This window comes from Muntiacus reevesi, chromosome 13 (assembly GCF_963930625.1).
Source record: "Muntiacus reevesi chromosome 13, mMunRee1.1, whole genome shotgun sequence".
In the NCBI taxonomy this organism is placed as follows: domain Eukaryota; kingdom Metazoa; phylum Chordata; class Mammalia; order Artiodactyla; family Cervidae; genus Muntiacus; species Muntiacus reevesi.
In genome coordinates, this window is record NC_089261.1 from 3782495 (window position 1) to 3809303 (window position 26809).

General features: G+C 40.7%; 1 protein-coding gene and 1 pseudogene across 1 annotated transcript; one reads left to right on the forward strand and one right to left on the reverse strand.

Annotated features, from left to right (window-relative positions):
- Window positions 1-1015: 1015 nt before the first annotated feature.
- On the reverse strand, window positions 1016-14696 carry DRG1 (developmentally regulated GTP binding protein 1). The gene is made up of 9 exons (XM_065904916.1): window positions 14546-14696; window positions 13651-13774; window positions 12563-12738; window positions 8315-8384; window positions 5903-6072; window positions 3755-3885; window positions 2556-2723; window positions 2170-2292; window positions 1016-1327 (listed from the first exon to the last, which is right to left on the reverse strand). The coding sequence occupies exons 1-9, from the start codon at window positions 14585-14587 to the stop codon at window positions 1228-1230; spliced, it is 1104 nt and encodes a 367-aa protein (XP_065760988.1). The 5' UTR covers window positions 14588-14696; the 3' UTR covers window positions 1016-1227.
- LOC136145447 (prefoldin subunit 6 pseudogene) lies at window positions 14586-24116 on the forward strand (annotated as a pseudogene).
- The last annotated feature ends 2693 nt before the right edge of the window (window positions 24117-26809 follow it).

Below are 26809 nucleotides of genomic sequence, written 5' to 3' on the forward strand. Positions count from 1 at the left end.
AGAAGGAAATGGCAACCCACTCCAGTATTCTTGCCTGGAGAATCCCATGAAAAGGGGAGCTTGGTGGGCTATAGTCCACTGGTTGCAAAGAGTCGGACATGGCTGAGTGACTTCACTTTCACTTTCTACTATCAAGGCAATCCCTTTAAATTCCCTTATTCCCAGTCCAAAACCTTTAATGATGTCCTTAGCACCCTCTCCAGTAATCCTGACCCCATTACTTCTTATAATCTACCCTCCCTCCAACCTACATATAAACACACAGGTGTACCCACAAACGTGCTCTGATCAGACTGGTTGCCTCACTTGCACTGGGCTACCTCCATGCTTTCACCCAGGTTATGTGGTTGGGGCCAGGACTGCCATGGGAGTTCAAGAAGGGCTGGGTTATGGCAAAGGAGATAGTGGCATGCAGCTGGCAGCACAGTTCAGCTCAACACTGATACACAGCTGTGCTCTAACTAAAGAAGAGGAACCAGTGAAAACAACAGCCAACATTCACCAGTACTTACATATCAGACACTGTGCTAATTAGCATTTTACAAGTACTATCTCTTAATACTAAAAATCTCCATTCTAGAAGGTGTTATTACTATCTCCATGTTACATGAGGAAACTGACACTTACAGAGATCAAGTAATTTATGCAGAGTTCCACAGCTAATTAAAGGGGGGCTTGCCACTCAAAGCCCTATGGGTCTGGTTGGAGTACTTTACTCAACCACCACACTACACCATCTCCCAAGTGGGCTAGACTTGCAGAGAATAATCAGTTAACTTACATCAAGTCCTTCCTTTCTCCATTATCATTAGAGAAAGACCACTTGACTGAAAGCCACATCCAGTTGGAAGCATTTCTCATGACTAACCATCAGGTGAAATGCTGCAGTCACATTTTTACCCATTTCACATTCAAGACCAAGCTCCCAAGTACCTCTTCTGCAGCTGCCTCACTATACATAACCATCCTCATTCAATCCATCTCAAAACAAATTCTGACAATGACACATGAACTGTACATAGTCAGCTGGCCTACCAGGTCCTTTATGCAGCTCAACACATAAGGTGACACCAAGTTAAGACAAGTGAAGTTCCAATTTGGGTGCTTCCATCTCCCTCCCTGTATCCTGATCCAGAGCCTGTCAAACCCAGGAGGGGCTTGGAGTCAGGTGTTTGATCGTGGAGAAAGCTGCTAAGGTTGGCCCGGCAGATGGGGAAGAGGATGGCATCACTTCTTCACAATCTGAATGACATCTTCGTCCTCCAACGTATGGTCTTTACCCACTTTTTGAGGATTGTGTTTCACAGAGAGACCCCACACCAGAGCACTGTATGGAAGGAAAAAAAGAATATTCAGTGTAAATAATCACCTAGCTTCTACCTACCTAGGTGTCACTTTCTGTTTAGAGCTAGCATTCTAGCTGTTAAGAGTCAAAGGCCTGCAACAGACAAGATTTCCTATCCCCAGTCAAAGTCCAGAGGCTTTAGCTTTCCTGAAGTGTGGCATACTAGAACCTTCACATAAAAAGTGGAAGTCTTGAAAGTTATGTGGTTCCCATGATCCAGAGCCAACTTATGAAAGTCAAAGGAAAAAAATACAAAGGAGAAGTGTGACGAGACTAATTTAAAAATAAAAGGAAAAAGCATAGGCTTGTTACAGACAAATACCCTGAAATAACTGATTGGAAACTGATTCCTACAAATGCAATGTCAGGTACAGAACACTAGTTTTTACTGGGTCTGTGAACCATCAGTGGTTACTGGTAACAAATGTTACCTTCCTTAGCCATACTAGGAAAACTCTATCAAGAGAGTATTTACTTATCCAAAAGGTGTCGGGGGGCCTCGGTACCCAGTGAAGCCCAATATGATGCTGGCAGGAAGAATTAACATTTTGTGTTTGCCAAGAAGAAAATGAATTAACAAGAGAACCTCAGAGCAATTTGTATTGTCAGCCCTCCCAACCTGTAAAGGTGTTTAGGGCTCTTCCTGCTCCAAGTTGGCATGGTGACACTTTCTGTTTTGATTTAGCATTTAAGAAGACATTGCAAGGTTCTAACCAAGCAAGCATTTCCTGATGCCTAATTTCTATAACACTACCTAAGAATTACTCGTTAGAACAATCAGTAGCTCACAGGGAAAAGAAAGCACCACATGCCATGATACTTACTATTTAAATTCTTTGATAAGATTTTTGTGAATCTTCATGCAGAAATCCTCCACCGTGGTCCTGGAGTAAGGCAGCACCACTGGGGACGTGTAATCAGGCAACTGGCCTTTGGGTTTGGTATAACTGGAACAGAGGGAGCAGAGGCTGCTTACTTCTTAGAATGCTTTATGTGTGAACACAACTCAACCCTCCATCAACCCAGAGACCAGACATGGATAACCTCTATCTTGAGGAAGAAGGTGCCCTCAATATGGCCTTGCAGATGATAGGAATTAATTTATTATTATCTCCAAAAACAGGTTATATTAATGAGCTCTAGCAGGTATTATTTTTGGACAGTCTGCTTTAAGTCCTACAGTAATAATACTGTCTCCACTAAGACTTACATCCTCACTAGTTTCAGATAGTCCCAGATCTTTTCCAACAGGTCGTCAAAATTCCAGCGGTGATGGGCAGAAATGGGTACACAGTGAGGCACCTTATAGATAATATCCAATTCCTCAATGGAGATCTGATCAATCTTATTTAACACATAGATACATGGGATATAGACTCTACAGGAGTAGAAGAAAAACAGTATGTTAGTCTGGAGCTGTGGACAAGACTGTCAGTCTGATTCAACAGCCCCTCACCCAGGACTCATAATCAGAGACTCTAAAATGGAATCATAAGAAAGTCAGCCAAAAAAAAGAAAATGCTTCCTACCAAAATAAGGTAGAACATGGAAAAAGTGAATTATCGGTTAAGAAGTAACAAAACTCAAGCCATAGTCCCTAGTCATGCAACTAATTACTGAGAAAGCATGCTGCAGTGTAAATAACATAAGCTTTAGAGTCACACAGAATGTATTCCCAGCTCTGTCACTTTCTAGACATGTGTCCCTAGGCAATCTCAGAGTTGATTTCTTTTATGAACTGTAAGAATGTAAAACATTTCTAATATAATAATTTCAAGAATTAAAAAAAATTTTTTTTAAACACAACATCTAGCAAAGTCACAATCCTAACTGTTCAATCGACAGGGCAGCTAAGGTTACTAATAATTAGGCAAGCTACAACTTCTTAGGCTTCAGCTGCCTCACTTATAAAACATGTAACTCAAAGCACCAGTTTTTGTTTTCAAAATGCCAGAAATAACAGTAGTTTCAATTATTACTTAATTTCAAATAGTAATGTCTCATGTTATCTAAGATCTCAGTTACGTACTCTTAGAGAAAACAGATACAGCCCAGTGTGCTCTAAGCCCCACAGAACAGCCTACAGAATTTCTCAGATGGATTAATTCTGTGAGAGCAGACTGAGAACCTACTCTCTTGAACCATCATACAACACAGAGCTTAGGGGATAGCCTAGTTCACAGCAAGTAATTGAAACAAGCAACTTATTATCATCATCAAACTTTAGAGCAAAGAAGGATGTTAGCAATCAAGACAACCCTTCATTTTATAGATAAAGAAAGCAAGGCCCACTATTATTTGAGATAAGAACACAACTGGAGTTAGAATTGATGTCTGCCAGATTCACAATCCAACGCTGTTTCCATTATAAGGCTTCAAATTCAAACTCATGCACCATTTGGTCAGTACCTGTTTCCTTCCACCACATCAATGAGATCATCTGCTGTGGCATCACTACGCAGAGTCACATCAGCATTATGGATTTTGTACTCAGCCAGAATGCTCTTCACAGTTTCAGCATCCAGCTCACTCTGAGGGCACTGAATGGACAGAGAAGACAACAACTGGTCAGAGCGCAAAAAAAGACAATCTCCTAAAAGTATCTGTTGATGTACCCGATAATTCTAGATAAAGTGCAAATTTATTTCTAAAAACCATTATCCTAGATGAGACAGGCTTTGAGTAGGAAATACTTAAAATCTAAAGAGGTAATTAAATTAAAATGTCATATGGGTGGGCCCTAATCCAATATGACTCATGTCCAACACAGACACAGAGAGGGAGGATCATATGAAAACACAGGAGAAGACAGCCATTTACAAGAGGCCTCAGAAGAAACCAGTACGGCTCACATCTGGATGTCAAATATCCACGCTCCAGAATTAAGAGAATTAAATTTCTGCTGTTTACGCCATCCACTCCATAGTACTTTATACTTTACTACAGCAGGCATAGCAAAAATACAGAAAGAAAGCTCCAACTCAAACATTATGAGAAGATAATAGGAAAGATCTTTGGGGCAGGACAGCTTAAGTCTATGCCAGTCAAATAATCTGGAACTCTAGAATGTTAGACGTCATAGGAAGTTTTCAATCCTCAATCACATGACTTAGAAGCAGCATTTGATAGAATCGATCACTCTTACCAATCTGAAACACTTTCTTTAATTGACTTTCAGGATTCCAAACTTTTCTGATTTTCTTTCTTGACTGAGAAGTTTTATTTGCTGATTTTTCCCATCTTCTGGCCTCTAATCATTGTGAGAAGGTAGAGGAAGGTATCACAAAGCTCAATCCTTGAAACTCTTTTCTATTTATACTCCCTTCCTCAGCTAAGTGATCTCAGCTAAGCTCATGGCTTTAAAATTGATAACCAGTAAATTTATACCTCCAGCACAGATCTTTCCTCAAATGCCTATTTGACAGTAATAATACTTGGATGTCTAACTTGAGTGTTACTGGCATCTTAAACTGAATACCTGACCTTCCTCTCTCCTCCAAACCTATTCTACACTTAAATCCTACCATTTTAGTCACGAGAGTTCATTTCCTAATTACAAAAACTCATCATCACCTCTTTCTCTCACAATCCACATCCAGTCTAGCTGTAATTCCCACCAACTATTTCCAAAATCTTTCCACAATAACTAGTCTACGTCTCCTCCACTATTACAACTCTGGTCTAAGAAACTATCACTTCTTGACTAGATTATTGTAATAACCTCTTAAATGAGTTCTGTGTTTCTGTTCTTAACCCATTTCAGTCTGTTTTCAACAGTAAAAGTGATTCCATTAAATCCTCAATCAATTTTATTTCACAGACTGGAACCCAACCATCTTCTGCAAAGTAAAAGTATGTAAGGCCCTATGCTATGACTTCGTTTCTTACTACTCTTCTACTTGCTCATTCTGCTGTTCTTCAAACAAGCAAAGGCATGCTCTACCTGCCTTGCACTTGGATGTTCCCTCTACATGAAAGGCCCTTCCTCAAGATATTCATTTGGTTCACTCCTTCTTGTCACCTCAGTGAAGATTTCTCTGATCAACCTACTTTAAAAATACCACCATTCCCAACACTCTCCGTCCTCTCCCTCGTTAACCTCTGTCCTTAGTTAACCCTAACCCAGTGTACTGTGTCAGTGCAGCAGGCGGCACTCAGACTCACACTATAATCACTCGCTAATTCTGTTTGCTGCTTCCCCATTTCAATATAAAGCCCGGAATTTGTGCCCCCTCTTCCATTTCCCCTGAAAGCCTAAAACAATGGTAGCCCATGGGAGGTGCTCTATAAGTCTGTGTTGAATGAACGAAAATAGATGATACCAGCAGCCATCTACTTCATGCAAGCATAAGTTTTAGTTTCATACCACCCCAAAGAGGAAACAAAGCCACAAAAGTAGTCTGAGATGGACTTCTGTCCTACTCTGTCAGTCATTACAATGTCATTGTATTACTTCAATTAGCTCTGGGGGAAGCCAGGTAATTTCCAAATGTACTACAATCCACTCTCCACCCCAATCCCTTCAACAACCTATCCCATATCACTTTCTTCACTTACAGTGGCTGTGAGATTAATGCCTCCTTTATCCTTCTTCTTAAAGCCAATGTTGGGGGGTTTGCTGTTCAAGCGAATGCCAAAGCCTTCCAGTTCGTTTTCAATTATCTTCTTATGTCCCAAGGGTTTCAGGACATCCAGAACAATCAAGATCAAATTGCACGTTCTGGCCACTGAAGAAATGAAAATAAAAAAATCTTTTTCAAAGATCATTAAAGACAACATAATTCAAACACTCCAAAACAGGGAGGGGGTGGTAGACAGTTCCTATACTTAAGAGATAGAAGATTTTTTTAAAATATACATACATATCTATATCTATATATACCTATATATAGAGAGAGAGGCTTCCCAGGTGGCACTAGAGGTAAAGAACTTTGTTGCAAATGCAGGAGATTTAAGAGACGCAAGTTCAATCCCTGGATAGGGAAGGTCCCCTGAAGGAGGAAATGGCAACCCACTCCAGTATTCTTGCCTGAAAAATGCTATGAACAGAAGAGCCTAGTGGGCTACAGTCTATAGGGTCACAAAGAGATGGACACCACTGAAGTGACTTAGCGCACACGCACACACACACGAAGTTAAGGTTTCCAAAGATTTATGTCAGAAGTCACTCTGTAATGTGTGCTTTGTTTTCTATTAGTGCATCAAGAGATACATCTAGATCTAGATATACTAGCATTCTAGATATACTAGCAGAAAAGTAATTTGGAATGAAGATACAAACCAGGTAATAACCTGAATCCCTGAAAAAGTTCAAAAAGATTTAAAACAGTAAGAATTCTAAAAGAAAAAAGTTATCCAGTTAGCATACTTTTTGGCAAATTTCTTGAGCTCTAATTTATAAAAAATAGAAAAAAAAAAAAAAATAGTACCCATGTTAAGCATACAATTTGATGACAAATGTATATACCTATGTAACCACCATAACAACTGAGATTCGGAACATTTCCATCATCTCCAAAAGTTTCCTTGTACCCCTTTGCAGTCAATCTCCCTTTCAATTCCCAGTCACCCACTGCTCTGTCACCATAGGTTAAGTTGCATTTTTAAGAATTTTGTATAAACGGAATCACACAAAATGTAGTCTTTTGTGCCCAAGTCTTTTCATTTAGCAAGTTCCTGATAGTCAACCATGAATGACTTCAAACCTATAATTCTATAAACAGCTAAATTATTAATTTAATGCAAGGGTGGAATAAAAATACTTTCAAACATGAAAAAAACAAGAACAATTACATGTCATTCACTCTTTTTCGTTAAGTTTCTAAATAATGTACTTCAGCAAAACATGAAAATAACCCAAAAAAGGTAACACAACCAACTCTAAGAAATAGGGGATCCAATACACAATCTCAGCCATGCAAAAAATCTGGAGCTACGCTGTAGTGGAGCTACAGACTCTACTAGTCACCTGGGGCTATTCAAATTTAAATTAAAATTATAAAATTTAAAATTCCATAACTCAATTGACCTAGGCACACAAAGTCCTCAATAGCCACTGTATTCAAATATCTAGAAAAATACTGATTGACACGTATTTGATCTACTGGAACATTTGAAAAATATTAGTCAACAGAAAAGTAAACAAAATAAGAACCAATTATTAACTCAATGAAAAACAAATTTAAAAAGCAGACTTCAAGAGAAAAGAAATCAAGTCATAATACAGTACTTATCTCAGCACCGAACAAGTTACAGTCATTACATAATAGCATAAACCATGACTAATGAGTTAACTAAAAATTATGATATAACTTCTTTGAAAAAACAGGACAAGAGATATGGAGTACAAGAGAGCAAATTTCCTACCATTACATGAAACCAATAGATGGTATTTAAAATTAATTAACCATGAAGCAGTAATATAAGCATAACATTTTAAAATATGAAGTAGAAGAAACAGTTGAAGACTTGACAGTGCCTGCCAGTGGGGAACGACAGTAGAGATGAAAACAGATGGAGAAGCAGATTACTGAAATTCATGATGAGCCTTTTTTTAAAAGGTTCTATCATGTGGCTTGGGGTCCTTGACCAAGGATTGAATCCACTCCCTAAGCAGTGAAAGCATGGAGCTCTAACCACTGGAACCCCAAAGAATTCCCCTATGATTACGCTTTTATAACATTTTACTTTCAATAAAAAGAAAAGAAGAAGAAAAGGCAAGAGTGGGAGTCAGGAAACCTGAGGTCTAGCTCTGAACCTGACACAGTGCTGTGTCAGGGCAGCACTGTGTCAAAGCACTTCACTTCCCCTGTCCTTCCTTTCCCTTCAAATGGGAAAATTCTGCTCCAGTGAGAAGTCAGGTAAAACTATTCCCTTCACTGCGGTACCAACTCCAAGCTCCACAGTCCCTAAAGGAACAGCATCCAGTAAAGAGATGATACACCAGGACAGTGGCCCCAGAACACTCACCTGCAATGACTTGACGGCCTCTACCTTTCCCATCCTTGGCACCCTCAATGATACCTGGGAGATCCAGAAGCTTCAAGATTAAGGAGAGAAAAGGAAAAGCTGGTTATAAATCTGAACATTTCCTGGGCATCTACTAAAGCTGAACATTTACTAAGCATCTACCAAGTATCAGCTGCAAGCTTCTTATATACTTTATCTCATTCAAAAACCTAGCAAGTCTGTGAATAAGGATATTAGTTGAGGCTCACAAAGGCTAAGTGGTTTCCCCGAAGTCACAGTCCAAATACATCAGATTTTAATCCACATCTTGGGGACACAAATCCATAATTCTACTTTAGTATCTATCAATATTTTCCCACTTTCCAGAAAGGTGAGCCTCCACACAAATTCCTTACTATAGACATAACTGAATCAGGATATTCACAAGTGATAAATCTTGAGACCTTTGCAAATCCTCCAATTCACAAAAATTTCTGCAGCCATTCTTAAGCAAGCACATAAGAATCACCTATAAAACAATTCAGAATGCAGATATTTAAGCCCTATCCCTGCAAATTCTGCTTTGCAAGAGCCAAAGTAGGATTCAGATACTGATCTGTATTTCAAAAGGCTCCAAGGGTGACTTTGATATGTGTCCTCAGTTGAAAATAACTACTCAATTGCCCAGGAAATGCAATAAAGTAAAACTTCACATAAGTCACAGTGTATGTACCTAATGATGAGAACATCAAAACCAAATCTGTAGCACTCATGATTCAAATTCATAAACTACAGTTATAAGTTCTTAAGTCTTTTACGAGCATATGTAAAATCTGAAAATACCAAGGACCATGGTACAGTATGGCCAATACTGAATTATCCACGTGAACAGACAGGGATATAGTTGCAGTTTATCAAAACATCATTTAAAACCAGTCTTTGCTGGGGAATTCCCTGGCAGTCCAGTGGTTAAGACTCTCTACTTTCAATGCCGAGGGCCCAGGCCTCATCCCAGGTCTAGGAACTAAGATCCTACAAGCTGTGCAGCATGGCCAAAGGAAAAAAAAAACAAGTATCTTTTGCAGTAAGCATATCTGATATTACAGAAATATACTTCACATTAAATACAGAAATACACTTCACATTAAATAAACAAGGAAAAAGAATGAACTCAGGAGGTGTTTAGAGTTCAACTTTTCCATTCGAGAACCTGCTCAAAAGCTCCTCCCTATTCCTCACTACATAATAAATAACATTACCTCCTCTAAAACTGGGACTAGTGAGCACATCAGATCTTGATTTCTAAGTACCTATCTCCAACAAAAGGAAGGAACAGCTCCTTCAGAAGTGGTTCATTTCAAGGTTGGTGGTTCATTTCAAGGCTGGGGTAGGGAAAATATAAGATAGGCCTGGGGACTTCCCTGGTGGTCCAGGGGCAAAGACTCTACACTCCCAATAATTCAGGGGGCCTAGGTTCAATCCCTGGTCAGGGAACTAGATTCTGCAACTAAGACCTGGCACAGTGCAATAAATAAAATAATATTTCCTTTAACAGTAAACTGAGAAAAAAAGAGCAAAAGCTTTCTAACTATGGCAACTGAACATGGTGGAGAAATTTATTGAGGCCCGACACACATAAAAGCAAGTTAACTTAAGCTTTTCTTGAGAGGGAAATATTTAAAATTACATTAAACTATTTAAATATTTTAAATTAGACTGAACTAGTCAAATGTGGCAACTAAATTTCACCCAATAAAAATAGGCCATGCTTTACATATATGAATATCAGATTACAACTAAGAATTGAGAAAAGAAAAAAATATATCTTCAAATCACATAACTGTAGGATTTTAAGAACTGGATGCTAACCTACTTCAAATTTGAATGCCTTTAGAGGTTAAAGCAGATATATGTGCATGTCCATATACATACACACACACACAGAGATATGACAACAGGAGTCCTAGGGACTCGGCAAGGTGAAACACAAGACCCATAATTTTTAAAGCACTGTACACCCACTTTGCAGGCCAATCTCTTGACTATGTGAAACATCAGTTTTCTTCTAACATCACTGGTTAATTGCTTGTTCAGCTACTACTTAAACATCTCCAGACACAATAACTAATTAACTCAAGAGGTACTATTCCATTTTCAGGCACCTTTATTGTTAAAAAATATCTTCCTAACAATAGCAACAACAACAACAAAAACAGAAATCAATATCCTTATAATTGTTAGATGGTTCTAATTTTGTATACCATGCCCCAGAGAGTCACAGACAATGAGTCCTCTGCCACAAAAGAGCCTTTTAAAAAACATTTTGAGGGCAGTCATTTTAATCCAGTTAAACACACCTACTAGTATGTCTGGAGAAGGAAATGGCAACCCACTCCAGTATTCTTGCCTAGAGAATCCCAGGGACAGAGGAGCCTGGTGGGCTGCTGTCTATGAGGTCGCACAGAGTCGGACACGACTGAAGTGACTTAGCAACAGCAGTATGCCTACTTAACTTGGTTTCTGGAGAAATTCAAAAGGGAAGGAAAAACAGGCAGAGGGCACAGATGGAAAAGAAATGTAAAAAATTTTTCACAAATGAAAAAAAAGGAAGAAAAAAACCTGAAAAGGTCAAAAGAGACTGAAATAAATGAAGGTTTTGAGGAAAAGACAAGAAAAGAGAGCGATTATACCAAGAGGTGCCATAACATCTCTTCAGGAAAGAGGTTACTCTCTGAACTGACAAAACTGACTATCAACAAGATTCTGAAACCAGATGAAATTAAGCAGTGGTCCAGATATGCCCAAGTGTCCTCATTCTTGTTATGTACATGGAGTCCTAGAAAGGTCCATGTTCTAATGGTACCTAACCAGAAAGAAAAAAAGTCAATGAAAATACCACCAGGACACTGGTCGCTCCTTACTTCAGATTCTATAATAAGGAAATATGAATGCACTTCACAACTCACTGTGTAACTCACTGTTTAGAGGGAAAACAAATGCCTACACACACTAAAGACTTCTTAAATGCTCTGCCAAGGCACTGGGGGTATTCTAATTTTCAAGACAAACAGTAATTCTCAGTATTTGTCAACCTACTAGATCCAAGAAGCTCACAATTTCACCATTAGATTCTACTACACTGCTTTCAACAATAACAGATCCAAATCTTGGTAAAGCTAGATTTTTCAGTGATTACTACAGCAAAAATTAAGCAACAGACAAAAATCAGGGTGGAAAAAGAAACAAATGTGGCAATATTCAATCTGACTCCAAAGTTTGAGAAGTTACATGGTACCTAACAGGGTCCATATCCCATCAGTAAATAAGTGTATCTGTTAAGGTCCTATATAATTGTTTGGATCTAACTATTTAAGGAACAGAACCATTAGGTTACTTCTCTTGGCCTGGAGCACCAGGAAAAATTACTGGAAACAGAAAAGCTGTCAGGAAATAATTACTAAGACACTAAGGGTGTAAACCTACTGAAACACTAAGGATTTGGGAACCTCTAGCCTAGATTCAAATGTCATGAAATTCAGAACCTTACCTTCTTAGCTGTGGAGCCCAAAAAAAAAGTGTTCCATCATATTTTACATATATCTTTCATACCCAAGTGGACTCCTCATTTGGGAGCCCTAAATCTATCATCTATCTAAGAACTTGTGAAGACAACAACTTCATTAAGTCTCACAGATAATTTGAATTATCTTCTAAAAAGGGTCTTAGGGTCTTCTAAATTATCTTCTAAAAAGGGTCATGTTATTCTTTATTTAGAAGTTTCTAATGGCTCCCAGCTATGTACAACATAAAATTCAACTTCCTTAGCAGGCACATAAGATCCTTCATAATTCAGCTCCAGTCTACCTTTCCAAATTCAGTTTCTACTACTCCCTATCCACACCTAAGCTCACACTACAGGATGTTCCCCATTACAGCTGCTTGAAATTGCCCTTTATATTCTCCAGCTAATAAAATTCTAATAAACTTCAAAACCCATCTTACTGTTACTTTCTATGTAAAGCTTTTTCTGTCTTACCAGACCTTCCCTCACCCCATCCTCAGGTGGAAAAAGTAGTCCTTCCTTTCTCTGTGTTTTTACAAATGATATTTTTATTTGTATGCATTGGTCTTCTCTGTCTCCCCTGCTAGACAAAGAGGTTCTGGTAGATCAAATATGAGGCTTGGTATATAGGAAGTTCCAAATAAGTTCTTCTTAAATGGATGGAAGAATTGACTTCTTCCAGTCTTTGGCCTGCAGACCTAACTTACCTGGATCTTAGCACCTTTGTATCTGATGACACCAGGCACAGTGGTCAGGGTAGTGAACTCATAGGCTGCGACCTCCGAGTACACCCCTGCCAGGTTACTGAGCAGTGTTGACTTCCCCACAGATGGAAAACCCACAAACCCAATTCGAGCATCACCTGTCTTGGCAACATCAAATCCTAAAACATCAATAAATATAAAAAGAAGAATGTTATCCCTGGGAGCAGAGACTCAAGCAATTCCTTTTACAGTCTGGTTGCCTACCCCTCTAAAATCTATTTCTCCAACTTTTAACAATTTGTCTCTAGGGTAGAACTTAAGCACACAAAATTCCCCCGTGGCAATTCACAGTATTTAATGGAATGTTTGATGGAAAAACTTTATACCTCTAACTGTTGTTATATACTTATGCACAGTATTTTGGGCCCAAATATTATACAATAATTGATCTAAAAAAATTTTTTTCCCTACAAACCCTGGGAACTGTGTGACTAACAAGAGTTTTTTCTTTTCTTACAATTAGCTGCAAACAAATTCAAAGCCAAACTTATGGCCCTTCTCTGGAAGTGTACAGAGCTTGTGACATTACTTTTCATACCAACTTTCTCTTGGCTTCAACTTATTCTTTCTACCTTCCCTTTGCAGCAACTTCCTCTATCTTGTCGACTCTTTATTTACATATTTCAGTGAGCCAACATAAATCTATTTTGGATCAGGACAGGATATACATAAACAAAACCCTAGTTCACTTAGAGAGAGTATTCATTAGCCTTTGAAATCAGCAGAACTGGGAATTCCCTGTCGGTCCAGTGGTTACAACTCTGCACTTACACTGCCAAGGCCCAGGTTCAATCCCTGATAGGGGAACTAAAATCTCACAAGCAACTATATGACCAAAAACAAACAAACAAAAAAAACCCCACACAACCCAGAAATCAACAGAATAAAAATAAACACAATTCAAGAATTTAAGCTTAGAAAACATAAACCTACTTTGATAGACATTTCTAAACTATTTTTTACCATATGCCTTTACTACTTTCATAAAAATTACACACACACAAGAAGAAAAGAAACACCCAAACACAAACCTTCTCCTGGTCCTCCACCACCACCACCTTTTGGAGTAATGAGCTCCCGGCGAAGCTTAGCAAGACGAGCCTTAAGCAACCCTAGGTGGTGTGCTGTGGCCTTGTTCTTCTGAGTCCGAGCCATCTATTAGGGAGGAATCACAGCCATAAATCAGAAGCAGTTCCTACAAGGTAAAACATTCAGAATGACTGCTCACCCAACTCTGAGAAGGATGTTTTCTTCTAAGTCCTACTAACGTCAATATACCCATTTTAAGTCAGACTTAAAAAGAGTAAAAATCCATTTTCTCCATCACCCAGTCGATTCGCCTCATTACAGAGCAAACAACTGAGGCCCAAAGAGAAGAAATGTGACCAAAATCATTACAATCAGCGTTCACAGATTAGACTACAACTCAACTGCTGAACCCTTTTCAACTGCTTGTTCCCCGTGTACCCCAACCGATTTTAAAAAGCTCTGAGCCCTTCAGACAGAAGAATCACACAACAATCCAGGTGGAATCAAAACTACCAGAGATGACAATTTACTTCCCGGGAGCAACACTCTGGGAAAGGGGGTCACCAAAGCAGAGACTGGGGAAGAAGGGGTGTGAAGAAAGATACTGAGGTGCGTAAGCAAATCAGGGCTGAAGTGAGGGGATAGGATTCCGTTCTGCTCACAGAAAAGAAAGGGAAAACTGAAAGTTCAGACAGGAGCCGAACGCTGGGAGGGGGCGCCAACTAAGGTGCAAAAGTACTGAACGCGGGCCCGGGCTGCGGGGAGTCTAGGAAAGCGAGCCGAGGCTGAGGGGAGTCCGGCAACGCGGCCCCGGGCCTGACACGTCTGAGGGTAGTTCAGGCGGGAGCAACGCCGCTTCAGAGGAAGGCTCGGACGGGGCGTTCAAGCGTCCATTACCTCGGCTTCGATCTCCGCGATCTTAGCTAGGGTGCTGCTCATGGTGGCGAGTTGCGGCGGACTCAACCACCTCCACAGGAGCAGTTGCCCGCTTCACAGTCGCCGGCAAACCGGCCACAACCACCAGCAGCTACAACAGTGCGCAAGCGCGGTATTTCCTGTTTCTCACGAGAGTTCCGCACGTGGCTCACCGCGAGATTTACAACGTGAATTGGTTTCCTCCTCCTCCTCAGCCAACCCCGCCCCGTCCCGCGAGCCAGTGCGGTGTCATAGAGCCCGCGGGAGTGGGGGCCAGAGAGGCCGCCCCGGTCCTTACCGCCCCGAGCGCGCTGAGGGTCGCGCGCAGCTCGGCCCCGCCCCGCCGGACGTGCGCTCCGCTTAGGGCTCCGCGCCCAGCGCCCGGCTCGTGGTATATGAGGAGCGGTTCCTCGCTGCTGACCCGCAGCAGCCAAACCCTCTTTCCTTGAAAAGGGCACCGCATTTTCCTCTCCAGCACCGATGGGTCCTGCGGCCCCTTTCACTGCTGGGGAGACACCCCGGGGGACTTCTTGGCCTCCTGGGTTGATGTGGAGACCGATCTTCAGCCTGTCTTGTCCTCTTGGGAAAAGAAAATACCCCCTTTCCATCACTCAAAACTATTTTTAGTTGTCTGTTTTGTTTACCCCCCAACCCCGAGTAAAGTGTGTGGCACATGGTGAGCCCGTAGTAAATGCATGCTTGGATATTCCCAAAGAACCGGTCCTTGGAACATTGCTTGTAATACTGAAAAACTCTAAACTGTGTTAAGGATAATTAAATAGGGGTATCTCTATGCTGTGAAACACTATTTCAGGCATTAAAACGTAGGTCTGTGTGGTCTTGAAGGATGTCCAGGACATAGTGTTTCAAGAAAAAAATGGTAGCAAGACTGCACCTACGTTGTGATCCCATTTATGTTAAACTTAAGTAGCTCAGTCGTGTCCCACTCTTTGTGACCCCACCCCCATCCCCGGACTGCACTGCGGCAGGCCTCCCTGTCCACCAACTCCAGAGTTACTCAAACTCCTGTCCATTGAGTAGGTGATGCCATCTAACCATCTCATCTCATCTCATCTCACCCATCAGAACAAGACCCAGTGTTTCCCTCAGTCAATCTCTCCCATGAGGAAGCTTCCATATGCCTCTTATCCACCTCCATCAGAGGGCAGACAGACTGAAAACCACAATCACAGAAAACTAACCAATCTATCACATGGACCATAGCCTTGTTTAACTCAATGAAACTATAAGCCATGCCATGTAAGGCCACCCAAGATAGACAGGTCATGGTGGAGAGTTCTGACAAAACGTGGTCCACTGGAGAAGGGAATGGCAAACCACTTCCTTATTCTTGTCTTGAGAACCCCCTGAACAGTATGAAAAGGCAAAAAGATAGGACACTGAAAGTGTTACAGTTAGATGTTTATATAATTGTACATGTCAGAAAACACATGGTTAAATGGTCTGAATTAAAGGATACAATGTCAAACAGTGGGATGAATGCAAGGAAAGGGGGAGATAGCCTTTCACTTGTTACTCTGCATATTGCTGGCATTCAGTTTTTTTAAAAAAGATTAATGTATCCATGCATTATCTGTGTAATAATAATAAAATTTAAAATTTCAAAAAGCTCCGTTTCCCCAGTGTCTTGTGCAGAGGAAGCCAGGACACCCAGAAGCTGTGTGCTGATTTTGAAAGCTGCTTCCTGGAAAGATCAAGGAATTCTTGTTGATAGATTGATTGATCCATTGGGAGTCCCCAGGCCAGGCTTAACCTGCAGGCTCGCCTCCACTCAGCCCTGGGAGGGAAGTTTATTTATCTAAATTTTTAAGAACAATTCCAACTTGCCAGAGACACAAAAGGAGGTTTTATCCCGCATAAGGGAGGGAATGGGGAAAGGAAACCTTTTATAGAAAGTCCCAAAGGACTAAGAAATTTTTTTTTTCTTTAACCTCAGTCTTTTCATAAATAAATTAAGGGATGATGAGGTAATTAGATTGTGCACCGTCAGTAATGGTGGAGGGAAGGAGAGGAGAGGAAGTCCAGCTAGAATGGGATAGGATCAAAGACAGATAAAATCAAATCAGCAGGGCTTTGCTAACTTAGAGTACTTAAGGAATTAATTGGTTGACAACATCAAGGGCATGATACTCTGTGAAGAGGTTCTCCTTAGCAAATCTGTCATAGCAAGCCTGCCGCTAAGTTAACCACTTCATTGACCAGAGACAGCCCAGGACCCACCTTGGGGGCCCCACCTGTCACACTGTGCCAAAGGGTGATATCGATCTCTGCCAGGTCCTGTGATGGGTTGGCCACTAAGTCATGTCCTACCCCTGCGACCCCATGCACTGTAGTCCGTCAGGCTCCTCTGACCATAGGATTTTCCAGGCAAGAATATTGGAGTGGGCTGACATTTCCTTCTCCAGGGGATCTTCCCCACCCTGGGAGCGAACCCAGGTCTCCTGAGCTGCAGGCAGCTTCTTTACTGACTGAGCTACCAGGGAAGCACTCCCAGGTCCTGGGTGGCCATCTTCTTTATCCAACAAATAGTAACTGAGTTCTGTACCAGGCACTGTACCAGGTCTGCGGACAGAGCAGAGAGTGAATAAGGCACTGTCCCGGTACTTAGGTATCAAGGTTGAGAGGCCGTGTGTGTGTGTGTGTGTGTGTGTGTGTGTGTGTGTGTTTTAGTCGCTAAGTCATGTCCAACTTTTGCGACCCCATGGACAGTAGCCCGCCAGGCTCCTCTATCCATGGGATTCTCCAGGCAAGAATACCAGAGTGGGTTACCATTTCCTTCTCCATGGGATCTTCCCAACCCAGGAATCGAACCCGGGTCTCCTGCACTGCGGGCAGATTCTTTACTGACTGAGCTATGAGGGAAGCCCTTGGGGGTGGGGGGGCGGCCACAGCCAGGCCTTAAAGCTCAGCTTCTAAGAGCCAGAGCTAGCCCGGGTCTGCGGGGCACTAAACACAACAGAAGGCCTGTTTGCCCTGGGGCTAAACTACTGGCGACTTGGCACTGTGTTTCTTAAAAAAAAAAAGGAATCAAATAGAGGAAAGACAGAAAAGCTTTGTCTCTTGCCAGGACACTCCACGCATTTTAAAATTACCGCGGTTCTTCAAACATGCACGTGTTCTCTGCACTTGCGTTTTATGCTCAGTATACTTTTCTCCCACCGTTTCCTTGCACCACCTACATCTAGATAACTCTTCTTCCACCTCAGGGTCTTCCAGTCCATATAGTGTCTGAAAAGCTTTCCTTGAAACTTAAGACTGGGTAGAGAGCTGCCAATGGCTGCCCCAGGTTCTCACCGCATCAGAGCAACAATCACTCTGCTTGCTTACTCCTCTGACTCCCCACCAACCTCTGAGCCTGTGAGGGTATAAATCTCCAACACCAGCATGGGAACAGCTACAGGCAGTCCTTGAAACATATTTATTAAACAAATTGAATAATTCTAATAGTTAAATAATAAAGGTTGTACACCAGGAAAAAAATGGAAATAAAAACAAGACAGGGGAAAAATTGTTTTTAAGCAGAAGCTTAAAAGATATGTAACTTTTTCCCTAAATGACCGTTTATACTTTATCTACAGACACAATAGTATGGTAAGCTAAACATCTGTGTCTGGTTGATGGCAGGAGAAATAACAGGATAATGATACATGAAAAATCAATGTTACCACTTATTTAATTGGCTTCAAAATTCCCAGATACAGAAAGAAAAAAGAAAAAAAAATTCCCAGATACTGTGGCAGTAGAGGGTGGGAAGCCCTCCATGAAGGATGGGTATTAATATCACTAGTGAGTGATGTGTTTTGCTTTTAGAAGGGAAATTCTTGAGAATGTGCACATCTAGGGCAGTTTGAGCAGACTTCAGGAGGTAGCGAAGGACGGGGAAGCCTGGCGTGCCGCAGCCCATGGGGTCTCAGTTGGACATGACTGAGCAACTGAATAAAACAACAGAGCATGACAAAGACAATTCTTCTCTACAAACACTTTGTCTCTTAAATGCAAAAAGAAAATACACAGAAGTTTTCACTAAAAGTCTGCCTCTTCTGCCATTCAAGTGGGTGATTCCTTGATTTGCACAATACAGTCTAGTCATTTCTGTTCAGTATGTATTATGAGTCAGGGACTGTGGTAGGCACTGGGGATGCAAAGATAGGATATCTTTTATCCCCCAGGAGAGGGGTAAAGGTATGAAAATACCCCAAACTCATTAATACAAGACGCAATGAGCAATGCCAAGTGTCAGAAGAGACATAAACAAGCTACCTTGTGGGGTTCAAAGAAGGAAGTGCTTACATCTGGTTTGGGTCAGAAAATGGCTTTGAAAGAGACGTGCCCAGGGAAATGGAGATGGAGATGAAAGAAAGGGAACATTCCAGGCAGATGAGCAAAGGCAGGGCAGGGGAAGCACTGTGGGTTTCAAAAGTGCCATTAGACTGGAGCGAGTGTATGGGCTAAGGGTGTCTCAAGAACGGAAATTATTCCTAAACACCAGCATACATCCTGCTCATCTAAGATGGTGAATATGGTTAGGGCAGGCAGTCATTTGGGAGCAAAGTGCAAATAGTACCTTGCTAAAAGATAACTCATTTTCTTCCCTTAGTTTTCTTCTGAGAAAAATGTAAAAATATCCAAAAACTTGTATTATTTGTTCTAAGTAAGTGTGCTCAAAACAGAAGAAATGAACTGATAAGAAATCTTATTAAAACCCTAGACTAGAAATGTCAATCTAGTTTAGCAAAATGGAGGTAGATTGGAGAAACACAAGTACCTCCAAAATCTTAGTCATATTTAACTGTAGTATGTTAATAAAGAAATGTACATTTGATTATGATGTCAACAATGGGAAGGTAACAATGTAGGATCAAAAAGTATAGGAGAGCTTCTAAAATAACAGGAGGGATAAAGAATATGATTAGGCAGCAAAGTAATAAAAAAGATAAAGAAGAAATAATAAAGTAGCATAAATAATAAACATAAAATAGAATGAAAGGAATAACATCCAATACATCTATTCATACAATAAAAGACTGAATTCCCCTCTCAAAAACAGAAATTTGGATTTAAAAAAAAAAAATCTAGCTGGATCTTAGTATAAAAAAAAAAAAACACCTAAACAATTGACAAAAAAAGGTTAAAAATAAAAGAATGAAAATAGACAGACACATAGACAGTTAAAGACATGCCAGATAAATGCAAATACGAACAAAAGAGCATTATTCATAATAGGTAAAAAGTCTGGAGAAGGAAATGGTAACCCACTCCAGTATTCCTGCCTGGAAAAGTCCATTGACAGAGGAGCCTGGCGGGCTGCAGTACATGGGGTTACATGACTGAGCTTGCACGCATGAGGGTGGAGGGAGATGGGTTGGTAACAATAAACTGGTAGAGCTGAAAAAAAAAAGTGGAAATAACCCACATATCTATCAACTGATGATGGATGAATAAAATGTGGTATATCCATAAAATGGAATATTGAGTGAGTGAGTGAAAGTCACTCAGTCGTGTCCAACTCTGCGACACCATGGACTGTAGCCCACCACGCTCCTCTGTCCATGGAATTCTACAGGCCAGAATACTGAAGTGGTAGCCATTTCCTTCTGCAGGGGATCTTCCGGACCTGAAGATTGAATCCAAGTCTCCTGCATTGCAGGTGGATTCTTTACCGTCTGAGCCACCAGGGAAGACCAATGGAATATTATTCAGCAATAATAAGGAATGAGGTATTGATTGATGCTACAATAGGCAAAGCCTTAAAAACATTATAGTGAATGAAAGAAGCCAGTCACAAAAGACCATTTATTACAAGATTTATTTTATTTGAAATATCCAGAACAGGAAAATCTATGGAGACAGAAAGTAGATTAGTGGCTGCCTAGGACTTGGGGGTGGGATGGGAACTGTGGGTTGATGACTGCTAATGAGTAGGGGGTTCTTTCTGAGGCAATGAAAATGTAATAAACTTGACTGTGGATATATCAGCACAACATTGTGAATATACTAAAAACCACTGAATTGTATTTTTTAATCTTCTAAATAACCAAGTAGTAGAGATTACATAGGCTGTGTTCTCTGAACAGACTCTAATTAAACTAAATATCAGCAACAAAGATATGAGGGAAATGTAACCACTTGGAAATTAAGAAACACTTCTAAATAAATTTTGAAAAGTGAAATTTCAGGGACAAGATAGAGGTGCAGGATCAAGAGATATAAACTACTATGTGTAAAATAAGTATGCAACAAGAATATATTGTACAGCACAGGAAAATGGAGCCATTATTTCATAATAAATTTAAATGGAATATTGGGAATTCCCTGGCAGTTCAATGGTTAGGACTCTGAGATTTCACTGCCAGGGGCAGGGTTCGGTCCCAGATAGGGAAACTAAGATTCTGCAAGCCACACAGTGTAACCAAAAATAAAAATTTCAAATAAAATAAGAAATAGAGTATACTCTATTAAAATATTGAATCACTATGTTATACAGCTGAAATTTATATAATATTGTAAATCAACTATACTTAAATAAATAGTGAAATGTCAAATTATCTATAACCTTACGAATAAAACATGTCATACAAAACCATGGTAATACTACAAAAGCTATACTCAGGAAATTGTGTAGTCTTGAAGGTTGTAACTATTTTTAAAAAGATAAATGAGTTAAATATTCAATTTTAAAAATTAGTACAAGAACCATGTAAAGTAGAAAGAAAATTCTAAAAATAACTTAAACAGAAAATGAACAAAATAACAATTTGTCAAAATAGTTGAAAGGATCTGAAAGGCCCAATAAAATAGAAAGGAAAAATATCCTGGCAAGTCTGAAACATGGGTAAAAGATAGAAAAAAATAAATAAACTGTAACCGTGAATCAGAAAGGATGTGTAACCACTAATAAAAGCAATTAAAAATGATTACAAAAAGCTATTCTGTATAACTCTATATCAAATAGTTAGAAAATCTATGGGAAATACCATCATTCCTTGCAAAAAAACACAAATAGAATACTACAATTTCCCCAGAAGAGAAGACTAGACCTAAAAAGACTAGTATAGAGTTTGTAATAGAGTTTGTAAAAGTAAGTATCAATCATTTTTAGGAGGCACCAGGTTCAGATGGTTTTAAGCTGAGATATCTTCAATTCTAAAGAACAAGAGGAAACTTGGGGATTATTGATATGTTCATTATCTTTATTACTTTATTGTGGTGATGGTTCCATGGGAATATACATAAATAAAAGCTCATCAGTTGTACCTTTTAGGTTCTCCCCTGATGGTCCAGTGGCTAAGAGTCCACCTTAAAATCCAGGGGATGCAGAATCGACCCCTGGTCAGGGAACTAAAATCCCACATGCAGCAACTAAGATCCAATGTAGACGAATAAATAAGTATCTTAAAAATTGTACACTTTACATAGGTACATTGTATTATGTCAATTATGCCTCTAAAAAGGCATTTACAAAAAGACAGAGAAAGTAGGACTTCCACTTCCAGTGATGATGAACTAATCCTTTAATCCTCAACAACAACTGTATAAGACTGGACAAAATCAGAGGCAATTGGTTTCATGCTTTGGAAAATAGGCAAGGCAGACTGTGATCCTTGAGAAAAGAAAAAGAGACAAGATGAGTCCCATGTATGCTGGTTTTCTCGCTGGTGACAATTTCCCAGCTGCAGGGGATCCCAAGCAAAGGAGTGAAGGAGTGGTCTTCCTGAGCTGAAAAGTCAGAAGGCAGTATTTGGGGCTGCTGATGCAGCAAGAATTTGCAGGTCAGGGAACAGGAGCAGCACAACAGGGGGTGGAAGGAGGCAAAAGTCTACGTGGGAATTCCTCTTGATTCTTCTGCTGAAGAAAGCTGAACTGTAGGCTCTGTGTATACAGAATGAGATCCTGTGAGGCTCAGCAGAGACAACTGCTTGGGGCTGAGAGTTGAATAGAGATAGCAAAGTTTGCTCAACACTGGAACATGGAGTTCAAACAGAACCAGGATGTACTTCCCCAATATTTGGGCTATTCAGTTGAGACTCCCAAAAGGCCATGCTTTAGGAGTAAGAACTAAGCCCTAGGGTAAAGGTCATGCCCAAGGACTAAAGACAAAACCAAAAGAAACTCTCCCAAACACAACTCAAAACCAAACCTGGTGGGACTTTCCTTATTGGTCCAGTGGTTAAGAATCTGCCTTGCAATACAGGGAACAGAGGTTCAATCCCTGGTCAGGAACACTGGTTATTTAACTACCTACCAGACCAAAACTCAAAACTCTTGAAAAGAATGCAGCAAAATCCAGACTCCCTACAATGTATCACTCATATCTACCATACTATAAAACCTGCATGTGCAAAGACAAAAGAAAGTGAGATATATAACCTAGAGAAGAAAAAAAAAAACTATAGAAGAGCACCTAGATGTTGGAATGAGCAGGAAAGGATTTAACAAGACTATTATAAACATATTCAAGGATTTAAAGGAAGAAGCAGACATATGAGGAAACATCTAAGCAGAGACATGGGAGATATTTTTTCAAATGAGATTTATAGAATAGGTAAGTACCACATCTGGAGAAGGAAATGGCAACCCACTTTGGTATTCTTGCCTAGAGAATCCCTTGGACACAGGAGCCTGGTGGGCTGCTGTCCATGGGGTCACACAGAGTTGGACACAACTGAAGCGCCTTAGCATGCATGCATGCATTGGAGAAGGAAATGGCAACCCACTCCAGTGCTCTTGTCTAGAGAATCCCAGGGACAGAGGAGCCTGGTGGGCTGCTGTCTAAGGGGTCGCACAGAGTCAGACACGACTGAAGTGACTTAGCAGCAGCAGCAGCACGTACCACATCTGAAATTAAAATTTCACCTTATGAAGTCAACAAAAGATTTTAAAAGTGCAAAGAAAAGCTAAAGTAAACTTGAAAAATCAATAGAAATTATCTAAATTGAAAAACGAAGAGAAATAAATTTGGGGGAAAAAATGAACAGAGTGTTAGTGTTCCACAGGAAAACACCAAACGGTGTTATCAGGAGCCCAGAAGGAGCAGCGAGATAATAGGGTAGAAAAACCATGCAAAGAAATAAGGGCCATTTTTACTTCCGGGTTCACCAATACTGAAGAGAGAGCGCTTTCGTCCCCGCCGTGGCTGAGCTAACCCAGAAGAAACTGCAGGGAAAAGTGGAGAAATATCAACAGCTGCAGAAGGACTTGAGTAAATCCATGTCAGGGAGGCAGAAACTAGAGGCACAACTAACAGAGAATAATATCGTGAAGGAGGAACTGGCCCTGCTGGATGGGTCCAACGTGGTGTTCAAACTTCTGGGGCCGGTGCTGGTCAAACAGGAGCTGGGGGAAGCTCGGGCCACAGTGGGGAAAAGGCTGGACTACATCACAGCTGAGATTAAGCGATATGAATCCCAGCTCCGGGACCTAGAGCGGCAGTCAGAACAACAGCGGGAGACCCTTGCTCAGCTGCAGCAGGAGTCTCAGCGGGCGCAGGCGGCAAAGGCAGGGGCTCCTGGGAAGGCCTGACCCTGTCCTGGGGGTGGGGAGGGGAAGGAATGAGGCAGCTCTAGGGTATATACTGTAGTTAATAAAACGTGAAAATATATAAAAAAAAAAAAAAGAAAGAAAGAAGGGCCAAAATCTCCCCAAGTTTGGCAGAACACATAATCCCAAGGATCCAAGAAGCTCAGCAAAGCTCAAGTAGGATAAACACAAACACACACCTAGGAACACCACATCCAAAGTGCTGAAAACCTTGGCTAAAGAGAAAATCAGGCAGCAGCAGAGGAACAAAGGCATATGCAGGAAAACAGTACAAATGACAAGTCCCGCCTCATCAGAAACAGATGTAAGAGGATGCCAGCGCAAGGCCCTCCACGTGCTAACACAGAGAACCTGTTTTCCAGAATAGAGAACAGAAGTCTACCCTGTAAAAATTTTCTAAGAAAGTGAGGGTGTCAGTGTCACGCGCAGCCTAAACGGGAGCGGGGCCTGGGGGAGCAGGGATACGTGCATGTGTACGGCTGAGCCCCTTCACTGCACCTGAAGCTACCACAGCACTGTTCATCAGCTGCATCTGATTACAAAATAAAAACTTCAAAGTTCAGGAAAAAAGGAAAGTAAGAAATAAAGACGGGCTTCATAAAGATAAATGAAAGTTAAGGCAAGTTCACTGCCAGCCACAAGAAATGCTCAAGGAAATTCTCCAGATGGAACTCTGATGACGAAGAGCGCTGGAAATGACAAATATGTAGATAAATATTTTTTTTAATATTTTTTAAGTTGTCTTTTAAATTACATATTAACCGTGTCTCGGTAAAACTGGAAAATTTTGGTTTTATATTTCCTTAGAAAGACAACTGTTTAAAGCAAAATCAGTAATACTGCATTGTGAGCTTTGTATAGACACGTGGAGCGTGACTGAGCGCAGAGGACAATGGTGTACATGGAGCTGTACCACGGCACGAGTGCCATGTTTTACATGCCATGGTGCAATACTAAACCTTCTAAAATGACCACAATCAAGAGAACATGAAGAAAGCATTTATAAAAACTTGGGTGAGTGGAGCCTCCTAAAATAAGACAAACCCGGGGCCTTAAAGGAAATGACTGGCAAATTTAGCTACAAAACAACATATTTTTGGACTGCAGGAGACACCCACAACAAAGTCAAATATAAGGAACCAACTGATAAAAATATATTTACAACACATACTAAAAACAAAGCATTATCAATTTTATTGATACTATATGAAAAAGCCTCTACAAATTGTTGTGAGAAAAAAGATGAGTGATTTAACAGGAGTGAGCAAAGGGTACGAATAGGAAATTCCAAGAGAAAACCCAAATGGTCAGTAAATATATGAAAACAGCTTATGGGGCCTACTGACCAGAGGAATTCTAACTAAATAAATAAGGAGATAGCATTTTGTCCCCATTATATTGATAAAAATAGAGAAATGACATCCAGTAGTAGTAAGAATGTGGAAAAAAGGAGCACTCTCATTCCCCGTTACTTGAAAGGTGAATTGTGATCATCCTTTTGGGAAATAAAATGACAGTATTCACCAAAATTTAAAACGTACATGCCTTTTGACCCTGCATTCCACTTTGGGGAATCTATCGTATAATTTCTGAATAAGTACAAGAATGTTTATGGTAGTATTGTTTGTCGTTGCCAAAAAAAACCCTGCAACAATCCAATGTCCATCAGTAGAAGAACAGTAGAATCCATTCTGTGTATGAACAATACAGAATTATGCATAGATACTAAAAGGGAGGGCTCCTCAGGTGACGCTAGCGGTAAAGAACCCCCCTGCCAGTGCAGAAGACATAAAGGACGTGGGTTTGATCCCTGGGTCAGGAAGATCCCCTGGAGGAGGGCATGGAAACCTACTCCAGTATTCTTGCCCAGAGAATCCCATGGACAGAGGAGCCTGGAAGGCTACCGTTCTCAGGGTTGCAAAGAGTCGGACATGACTGAAGCGACTTAGCATGTACACACACATGCAGTTTACCTAATTTTTATGAAAACAAAAACAAAACAAAAAATTCACATAAAATCCTATAGATACAAGCTCCCAATGGCCAAAACTAGAGCAATGTGAGCAATAAGATAAAGAAAGAAGTACATACCCCAAAAGAAAGAAAGAAAAAGAGAGTGCTAAGTCATGTCCAACTCTTGCGACCTATGGCTCCTCTGTCCATGGGATTTTCCAAGCAAGAATACTGGAGTGGGTTGCCATTTCCTTCTCCAAGGCACCTTCCCGACCTAGGAATTGAACCCAGGTCTCCAGCATTGCAGGCAGTTTCTTTACCGACTGAGCTATGCAGGAACACAACACACACCCCAAGGATAAATAATAAATGTCCATGAGTCCATATCGGTGTAAATGATTGATTAATAAGTACAGGGTAAAGGCCTTCCCTGGTGGCCCAGTGGCCGATATGCCAAGCTCCCAAAGCAGGGGGCCTGGGTTTAATCCCTGGTCAGGGAACTGGATCCCACATGCCGTAACCAAGACTTGATGCAGTCAAATAAACAAATAAACATTTAAAAAAAGACATGGGCAAAGAGACAAACCTGTGCAAAATTCCAAATGATTTATACAACTCTTCCATTCATGAGGAAGGGGAACAGAAGTCCCTACCACATAGGTGCCCGCTCTGTATAGTGACTTCCTTCTAGTGTCCAGTGTGTATGGAGAGAGGGGATAACTTGACCTTGGGGTA